Here is a 9760-nt window from a genome sequence, read left to right on the forward strand (position 1 = left end):
TTTTCTTTTTTTTTGAGACAAAATTTCGCTCTTGTTGCCCAGGCTGGAGTGCAATGGCGCAATCTCAGCTCACGGCAACCTCTGCCTCTCGGGTTCAAGCGATTCTCCTGCCTCAGCCTCCCAAGTACCTGGGATTACAGGCACCTACCACCATACCATGCTTAGCTAGCTTTTGTATTTTAGTAGAGATGGAGTTTCACTATGTTGGCCAGGCTGGTATCGAACTCCTGACCTCAGGCAACCCACCCGCCTAGGCTTCCCAAAGTGCTGGGATTATAGATGTGAGCCACTGTGCCTGGCCAAGTTTTGTATTTTTTTGTAGCGACAGGGTTTTGCTATGTTGCCCAGATTGGCCTCAAATTCCTGGGCTCAAGCAATTGACCCTTCTAAGCCTCCCAAAGTGCTGGAATTACAAGTGTCAGCCACAGCGCCCAGGCTTCTTTCTGTTTTCATTTTGTTACCTCCCGTTATTTCCTCACCCCTCTTTGGTCTCTCTCACCTCCACTACCAGGACTGCTTTCTTTTTTTTTTTGGCAGAGTCTTGCTCTGTTGCCCAGGCTGGAGTGCAGTGGTGGAATCTTGGCTCACCGAAACTTCTGCCTCCTGGGTTCAAGCAATTCTCCTGCCTTAGCCTTCCAAGTAGCTGGGTTTACAGGCTTGCGCCACCGCACCGAGCTAATTTTTGTATTTTAGTAGAGATGGGGGTTTCACTATGTTGGCCAGGTTGGTCTTGAACTCCTGACCTCAGGTGATCCACCCGCCTTGGCCTCTCAAAGTGCTAGGATTACAGGTAAGCCACTGTGCCTGGCCCTGCAAGACCGCTCTTGCCGAGGGTGCCCATGACCCCAGTTTGCCAAGCTGAGTCTCTATCCTCAGTCTTTGATCAGCAGCACCACCCAACACTGGTAGCCACTCTCCATGTGAAACATTTTCTTTACTTTCTAAGACCCAACTTTCCTGGTTTTCCTCTACTTCACTGCCCCACTCATCCCAGTCTTCTTTTTGATGCCTCCTCTTCCTCTTTCTGCCCTCTGAATCCTAGGGGGGTTAATCCTGGGCGCTCTTATCGGTCTTCTCTCAAGTCTCTTGGGGGATCTCACCCAGTCTCAGCCTTAAATGGCCATCAAAGAGCAATGACTCCTACATTTAAATCTCCAGTCCGGTCTCTCCCCTACACTCGGAATTATACAGCTAATTGTCTACCCAACATTTCCAGTAGGATACTTTAAAATGTTTTAAATTTTATTTATTTATTTGTTTATTTTCAGGGGGAGTCTTGCTCTGTAGCCCCAGCTGGAGTGCATTGGCACGATCTCGGTTCATTGCACCCTCTACCTCCCAGGTTCAAGCAATTCTCCTGCCTCAGTCTCTTGAGTAGCTGGGACCACAGGCGCACGCCATCATGCCCGGCTAATTTTTGTATTTTTGGTAGAGACAGGGTTTCGCCATGTGGCTAGGCTTGTCTGGAACTCCTGACCTCAGGTGATCCGCCTGCCCCGGCCTCCCAAAGTGCTGGGATTACAGGCGTGAGCCACTGCGCCTGGGTACAGGGAGACTTTTAAGCGGCGTCTCCCAAGGAGAACAGGGGTTCGCCAGCATGGCAAGAGGAGGGCAAAGCGAATTAGGGTTGGAGGTGAAGAACTAGTTAATCCAATCAAATGGAAGATGTCGAGTGGCGCGAGCACTGGGGTGTGAGCGCGAGGGTCAGGGTTGCAGAGCCAGGCGGGGCAGCACGTTGGAAGCGCACTGGAGCTTGGAATGTCTCTCCCAGTCAACCAGGAAAGACGCAGCGCTGCCCTAATGCACTGGCCACCCCAGACCGTATGCACAACGTTGGCTTGGCAGCTTTTACACCAGGTAAGGCACCCGAAACCCTGGCGCGGGAGCAGGGAAGGGACCGCCCCCAGCCGGGGTCCCGCGAGTCCGGGGGCAGCTGCGGCTTTGGGCAGAACCATTCTCCGGAGATAGAGAGGGGAGAAGAAATCTTTCGCTCCCCTCCCAACTCGGAGCCATCCGGAACCTGCACTCGCCCTTCTTGCCCTCCTTTTCTTACTGTGCTCTGTTCCGTCACCACTAGCTCCCCTCCCGCGCTACTCTGAGTCCCGCTTGCTACTAGTTGCTTCTCCGCAGCCCCCACCCCTACGCGTGGTCCGGCCCGGCGGCTGGCGCAGGTTATAAAGGTCCCGCCGCGGCAGCGGACAGCGCACCCGAGATGCGCCCGAAGGTGTCCGGGAGGGGTTGCGCTGGGAGCCGGCCGGGACCGGAGACCCAGCAGCACTCACCTGTGCACCCTCGCCCTCAGCCAGTCCCACTCTGGAGCCCTCTGCGCAGCCGCAGGCACGGGGCACTGGACAGAGAGCAGGATCCCGAGCTGCCTCTGGATCCCAAGTCCTCTCGGAAGCCGGCACCGGAGCTCGCCCGGCCTCCGAGGCTGGAGTCAAGGCAGGAGCCCGGCGCCAGTCTGCATTCTCGGCCATCCAAGGGGATGTCCGGTCTGTGCCCAACAATTCGGACTCGCCGTGGGCCCGCTTCGTATTCCAAGGGCCGTTTGGTTCCCGGGCCACTGGCCTGGGGACTGGAAAGGCAGCGGGCATCTGGAAGACACCAGCCGCCTACTTTGGCCGGCCACCCGGGGTGTCCGGCCCTGAGCGCGCCGCCTTTATTCGAGAGCTGGAGGAAGGTAAACCGGGCCCCCGGGGTCCTGGACGGCGTGGGGACTGGGTCACCTCCAGGGAGGAAGTGGCCCCATCGGGTCCAGGCGCCCCGCCCCCTCTGGCACTCAGTGTCACCCGTCCACCACCCCCGCGATGTCACTGGGGCATCTGTCTGGTCACCTCTTCCCCATCTCCTCCGCTTTTGTCCCCTGGTTTGTGCCCGAGTCAGGTCCTGGGGCCTGCGCGCTCGTCCACCCGCCTCCACGCGCCTCTTGCTGCGGCAGATCTGCCCCTCCTCAGCGCCCCTCTCCTGGGTCTACCGCAGTGCCAGGAGAGGGGCGGGGGGCTGCTGGAGGGCGCTGCCCGCGCTGGCCGACCGGGCTTGCGTGCGATGGAGGGGTGGGTGCGCGAAGGGGGGTGTTTTGCCCACTTTTTGGTTGCGGGTATGGGGGCAAGGTCGCGCTCTTCTCCCCGCCCCTTCTCTCCTTCTATCCTCCTGCGGGTCGGGGGAGATCCCTGGATTGGGCCTAGAGGCTCGAGTGTCCCCTAATCTGGTGAAGTCTTCCTCCTGTCCTCTGCACACGCAACAGGTGCAGGGTAAGTGGCTGCGTCTGTTTGACCCAGGAGACTCCATTGCACTGCCTTCTGGGTAGGGGGTGATGAGCCAGTCTGAGGCTATACTTCCCCTGGCTGTCTCCATTCTCCTAGGCGCCAGGGACCCAGGTGTTGGGAGAGCCCAGTTTCTGAGCCTGGAGAACTGTGACTCGCTTACTTCAGGCTCCTCCAGGGGTTTAAAAAAAAAAAAAAAAAAAAGCCGGGCGCGTGGTCTCACGCCTGTAATCCCAGCTAGCACTTTGGGAGGACGAGGCGGGCAGATCATAAGGTCAGGAGTTCTAGACCAACCTGGCCAACATGGTGAAACCCTGTCTCTACTAAAAATACAAAAATAAGCCGGGCGTGGTGGCTGGGGTTATACATACCCGCCACGAGGCAGAAGAGGAACAAGAAGGCGGGCGTGTATAACCCCAGCTACTCGGGAGGCTGAAGCAGGAGAATTGCTTGAATCTGGGAGGCAGAGGTTGCAATGAGCCGAGATCACGCCATTGCACTCCATCCTGGGGGGTAAGAGCGAAACTTTGTCTCATAAAAACAAAACAGAAAAACCCCAAAACCCAGTCCACTTGGCCCTGGGAGCAGGGAAAGGAGTGTTGAGTGACAAGGGGTAAGGGAAGGATGTGGGGGGCAGGAGGGGAGCCCATTCTTCTCTCCTGATGACCCTTGTTGGAGAACTGAGGATAGGATGGGAAACAGCTGGTTGCTGGTAGCATCTGCTCCTTTTTGCTGACCTGGCTGGGCCTTTTCTCCCCACCTGCCTCCTCCTGCAGCACTGTTTCCTAACCTACATCCGCCAGTCAGAAAGATTACCCAGGAAGACGTCAAAGTGATGTTATATTTGCTGGAGGAGGTGTGTACTGTCTTCCTGATTCAGGCAGGCCCTTATTCTAATTCTGTCCTGTCCTGTAGGGGTGGGGGTCTTGTTTATTTCCTGATTGGTAGTCTCTCTGGGGGCCCAGGTAAGGGTCCTTCTTATGGAAGACAGTTCGATGTGGGATGTTCAGGCTGGAAGAGCTCTCAGAGCCAATCTGGTCTGATCTTTTTCCATGAGGGGAAACTGAGTCAGGTTCCACAGTGGGTTAATGGCAGACTCTGGTCTAGTACCCTAGAGAACTAGGGGATGGGGAGGGTTCTCTTAGGGGCCTAGCCTCCCTCTGACCCCTGTGTCCGCCCCCACCAGCTTCTCCCACCTGTCTGGGAGATCCCAGACACTGGGAGAGCATTACCTATGGGTGACGGTCCTTCTGCAGAGAGACAGGGACCTGAACACTGCAGCTTGCATCGGCCAGTTCATGGTGAAACAGAACAGTGTTTTGATGGAGGAGAACAGCAAGCTGGAAGCCCTGCTGGGCTCAGCCAAGGAGGAGGTAACTGGGTGGGGAGGAGAGGATAGGGGGCCAGTCTACATCCACCTCATGCCAGGACCCTCTCCTGCCCCTACCACTCCCAGCCCATGGCTCCTCTCTCTTCCTGCCAGATTTTACACCTCAGACACCAGGTGAACTTGCGGGATGACCTCCTCCATCTCTACTCAGATTCTGATGAGGAGGAAGAGGAGGAAGCAGAGGAAGACCAGCAGCGTGCTCATCCCTGTGATGCCCCCAAGCTGTGAGTTCCTGCTTTTGCACCTGTGAGTCCTTTCTCTGAGCCTCAATTTCCTCATTTGTTAAGAGGGACACAGGTGATGTGCTTGCCGGCAGGGTTGCTGGAACTAGTTGAGAACACCGCTCTTAGCCCTGGTGGGGAGGCCCTGGGTGGGCTGGGAACTGGGAAGCCCCACTCTCTGCACCCTGACTCCCATTCCTCCCGCCCCTAGGATTTCGCAGGAGGCGTTGCTGCACCAGCACCACTGCCCACAGCTGGAAGCCTTGCAGGAGAAGCTGAGGCTGCTGGAAGAGGAGAATCATCAGCTGAGAGAAGAGGTGAGAATGGGGGAGGAGGGGGTGCCGGCTAGCAGGGGGTGTTGACTTCCCTGTCCCTTCCTCTCTCCCTCCCTCCAGGCCTCTCTACTTGACACCCTTGAGGATGAGGAACAGATGCTCATTCTGGAATGTATGGAGCAGTTTTGTACGTAATGTTGTCACTCGGGTTGGGGGGCTGTCCGAAGGAGCAGAGAAAAGAACTCAAGATGCAGAGTATGGAGATCCAAGTTTAAGTCCCAGATCTGGCACTCCTAGCTGTGTGAACTTGGACACATTCCTTGACCTCTCTGAACCTTTGTCTTTAGAATGGGGATTAATTGTCTCAGCCCCACTGATCTCTCCAGGGTTTATGAAGATTAAGAGTGTCAACAGCTGAGGAGGTACTTTGTGCAAACTATAAAGAGCTCGACAGAAGTTGTGGGTCTCAGGCCAGGCGCGGTGGCTGATGCCTGTAATCCCAACCCTTTGGGAGGCTGAGACAGGCAGATCACTTGAGGTCAGGAGTTTGAGACCAGCCTGGCTAACATGGAGAAACCCTGTCTCTACTAAAAATACAAAAATTAGCCAGACATGGTGGCACAGCCTGTAGTCCCAGCTCCTTGGGAGGCTGAGGTGGAAGAATCGCTTAAACCTGGGAGGCAGAGTTTGCAGTGAGCCTAGATCGTGCCACTGCACTCCAGCCTGGGCGACATAGCAAGACTCCATCTCAAAAAAATAAAGTGGTGGGTCTCCTCCAAGCCTGTCTCCTCTTATTTGGGGCAGGCAGCGGGGAGCCATGAGCTGCCAGAGACCAGGCACCCAGGGCTGGGACAGTTCAGAGTCATGCATGAGGCAGTGGCTGTGCCTGGCATCATCCTAGATGCTGTGTGCTTATGAAGATGATTGAGGAGCAGTGTTTGTGCCTGAGGAGTTCAAGTGAACTCCTCAGCTGGTGAGATGCAGACGCAAAGTGGCAACAGCTGAACTCCTGCTGTTCCCTTTACCCCTGACCTGACCTTCCTTCCTGCTGGGTTCTGCAACTCCCTGAATGGTCCTACTGGTCCCTAGGCTACTAGAGTAGGAACCAGTCCCCAAACTCTGTTGCTTTTACCTCCTAGGAATGGCTTAAGTCTTTTTCCCCCTCCCCACTGTGGCTGCCTCTAGTCCAGGATACCTAACTGGTCACACTGCCTCTACTCGAACTCTACCAGGAACTTCTGTACACAGCCTCAAAGAGTTTTTCTAAAACCAAACCTGGCCAGGTGCAGGGGCTCCCACCTCTGGTCCCAGCTACTCAGGAGGCTGAGGTGGGAGGACTGCTTGAGCCTGGGAGTTCTGGGCTGTAGTACACTATGCCGATGGGGTCAGTATGGTCCAGGGAGTGGAGTACCACTGGGTTGCCTGACGAGGGGTAAACTGGCTCAGGTCAGAAACTCCCATGCTGATCAGTAATAGGATCGTGCCTGTGAATAGCCACTGCACTCCAACCCCAGCCTGGGCAACCTGGCAAGACCTCATTTCTTTCTTTTTTTTTTTTTTGAGATGGAGCGCAGTGGTGCAATCTCGGCTCACTGCAACCCCTGCCTCCCGGGTTCAAGCGATTCTCCCGCCTCAGTCTCCTGAGCAGCTGGGACTACTGGTGTATGCCACCATGCCTGGCAAATTTTCTTTTTCTTTTTTTTTTTTTTTTTTGAGACGGAGTCTCACTGTCGCCCAGGCTAGAGTACAATGGCATGATCTTGGCTCACTGCAATCTCTGCCTCCCAGGTTCAAGCGATTCTCCTGCCTCAGCCTCCCAAGTAGCTGGGATTACAGGTGTGTGCCACCACACCCATCTAATTTTTGTATTTTTAGTAGAGGTGGGGTTTCACCATGTTGGCCAGGCTGGTGTTGAATTCCTGACCTCAAGCAATCCATCCCTCTCGGCCTCCCAAAGTGCTGAGATTACAGGGGTGAGCCACTGTGCCCTGCCGAAGACCTCATTTCTTAAAAAATAAATAGCCGGGTGTGGTGGCTCACCCCTGTAATCCCAGCTACTCGGGAGGCTGAGGCAGGAGAATCGCTTGAACTCGGAAGGCAGAGGTTACAGTGAGCCGAGATCGCACCATTGCACTCCTGCCTGGGCAACAGAGAGATTCAGGCTCAAATAAACCCAAGTCTGACCACGTCATTACTGTGCCTAAAACTCCCAAATAGCTTCTTATTGGCCAAAGGATAAACCCCACCCCCTTGGCCCCCACTGTGTTCTGGAAACCTGTGCACTGCTCTGGCCCCTCCCCCTCCCAGTGGCTTTTGATGGCCTCTGGGCCTTTCCAGTTAGCTTGGGCCTACATTTTCCCTTCTTTGCCTGGCTGAGCTTCACTTCCCCTGTGGTCTTAGCTTAGTGGTTCCTTTGTCCAGGAATCCTTCCTAGACCTTGCAGGTCTGGGTTGGGTGCCATAGCTGTGATGTCCCTGACCCATATACCTTTGACATTTGCCCATCATGGTCTGTATGGTGTGTGATTGTGGTATGTCTGCTCACCAACTTTACCTCAGTGTGGCGGCTGGGTCTTACTGAACACTCACCCTGGTGCCCTGCTCAGTATCAGTCCATGAACATTTCTTGAATGGAGGACCTGAGTGAGGAATGTGAACCCCTGCGGGACCTGCTGGCACAGTGCAGCAGCTGAGGGTGGGGCAGACAGAGGCATCTGGGAGGGCCAGAGCTGGTCCCCGAAGGCCAGGGGAGCCAGGGCTGACCTGTCCTCTGCCCTCCTCAGCGGAGGCCAGCCAGCAGATGGCTGAGCTGTTGGAGGTGCTGGTGCTTAGGCTGGAAAACTACAAACAGCAGCAGCAGGAGGTTGTTCGGCTGCAGGCCCAGGTGCTGAAGCTGCAGCAGCGCTGCTGGACAGTGAGTCCGGTATGTGTGGAACCCTCTTGTCGTGGCCCCATGGGACCCTAACTTCCTTCTCCCTGCCTCCACTCGGCTCCACCAGGCCCAAGGTTTCTTTCTGTGTCAGAGTCAGGAGACCTCAGAGAGCCTCTTATCTTGACCCCTTGTTGTCTTAAGGAGGAGACCAAGGCCCAGAGAGGGTCCTGGAGTCTTCTAGGAACCAGGCTGTGTGACTCCCCTGCCCTCCTTCCATGTGACTTCTCACTTCACGGGCTGCCAAGGACTCACTGATGTGCCTGGGAAGATGTGCTGGAAGCAGGGGGTGCCCCGAATGGGTAGGCCACAGATGGGGGCTCATTGGTTTTGGGTCCTTCCAGTACCGGGCTGAGACTGAAAAGTTGCAGAAGCAGCTGGCTTCGGAGAAGGAAATCCAGATGCAGCTCCAGGAGGAGGTGAGGCTCCCTCCAGGCTCCTGCCCCCACCCTGGAGAGCTGCTGGCCCAGAGAGGGGACCCCAGGCCCTTGGTAGCTACTGACTCTGGAGAGGACTAGCAGGGACTGAGTCTTGTCCCTGTCCACCCCCTCCATGCCTGGCACAGCCCAACAGGTGACAGTTCCATCAAAGTCTGAGTGGTGTGCAGTGCAGGGACCTGCCCTGGGTTTCCCGCATGACACTTGGAGTCCAGAGCCTGGGCCTCTGGCCTCAGCCTGAGAGCGGATAGGCAGGAGTGCTGGACTGGGTGTGCCTGGGACCCAGCAGAGCCTGCGGGGTGGGTTCCCAGCTGCAGGACCTGCAGAAGTACACGGATTGTGGGGGCATGCTGAATGAGACGCAGGAGGAGGTGAGGACCCTCTGCCAGCAACCCCCAGTGTCCGCTGGGTCTGCCACCCATTCCCCGTACCGCATGCCTCTGGTGAGGACCCTCCCCTGGCCTCCCACTTTTCTGCCTCTGTGCCTGTGTCTCAGCCTTGGTGGCTGATTGAGATCCCAGTTCCCTTCTGTGCCTGAGCCTATGGGTGGGGGTTCTGTGGGGGTCCCCTGGTAACATCTGTTCTCTCCACCATAGGAGACTCTTCCTGGTTTCCAGGAGACCCTGGCTGAGGAGCTCAGAACGTCTCTAAGGAGGATGATCTCAGACCCTGTGTATTTTATGGAAAGGTATGTGGCTGGGGACCTACCCTGCCCTGTAGGCCATGGCCTTTCCTGTAGTGGGGAGGGGGTTTGCCCTCATATTCTGACCTTCCACGCTTGCCTATACCCACCTCGTTCACTGCGTCAGCCCCTCCACTCATTGTTTCTCTATAAACATGGACCCATCACTTCCCCCTGAGGTACTTTTTTTTTTTTTTTTTGAGATGGAGTCTTACTCTGTCACCCAGGCTGGAGTGCAATGACGTGATCTCGGCTCACTGCAACCTCTGCCTCCCAGGTTCAAGCACTTCTCCTGCCTCAGCCTCCCAAGTAGCTGGGATTACAGGCGTGTGCCACCAGGCCTGGCTAATTTTTTGTATTTTTAGTAGAGACACGGTTTCACCATGTTGGCCAGGCTGGTCTCAAGCTCCTGACCTCAGATGATCTGCCCGCCTCAGCCTCCCAAAGTGCTGGGATTACAGGCATGAGCCACTGTGCCCGGCCTGAGGTTTTTTTTTTTTTTTTTGCGCGCAGTCTTCTTCCCTCCTTCCCCTGGCCTGGGGGGGAGGGGGGGGGTCTCCGGCC

The 9760-nt window shown here is 56.1% G+C and overlaps 1 protein-coding gene across 1 annotated transcript in view; it reads left to right on the forward strand.

The window, feature by feature from the left end:
• Window positions 1–2212: 2212 nt before the first annotated feature.
• The window catches only part of HAP1 (huntingtin associated protein 1), an 11602-nt gene continuing 4054 nt past the window's right edge, over window positions 2213–9760 (forward strand). Inside the window, 11 exon segments of the mRNA XM_017880137.1 lie at window positions 2213–2252; window positions 2255–2680; window positions 4040–4123; window positions 4471–4502; window positions 4505–4636; window positions 4747–4877; window positions 5086–5191; window positions 5270–5336; window positions 7932–8062; window positions 8422–8496; window positions 9111–9202. Coding sequence (XP_017735626.1) covers window positions 2213–2252; window positions 2255–2680; window positions 4040–4123; window positions 4471–4502; window positions 4505–4636; window positions 4747–4877; window positions 5086–5191; window positions 5270–5336; window positions 7932–8062; window positions 8422–8496; window positions 9111–9202 — 1316 coding nt within the window.

This window comes from Rhinopithecus bieti, unplaced genomic scaffold (assembly GCF_001698545.2).
Source record: "Rhinopithecus bieti isolate Rb0 unplaced genomic scaffold, ASM169854v2 scaffold_11744, whole genome shotgun sequence".
In the NCBI taxonomy this organism is placed as follows: Eukaryota; Metazoa; Chordata; class Mammalia; order Primates; family Cercopithecidae; genus Rhinopithecus; species Rhinopithecus bieti.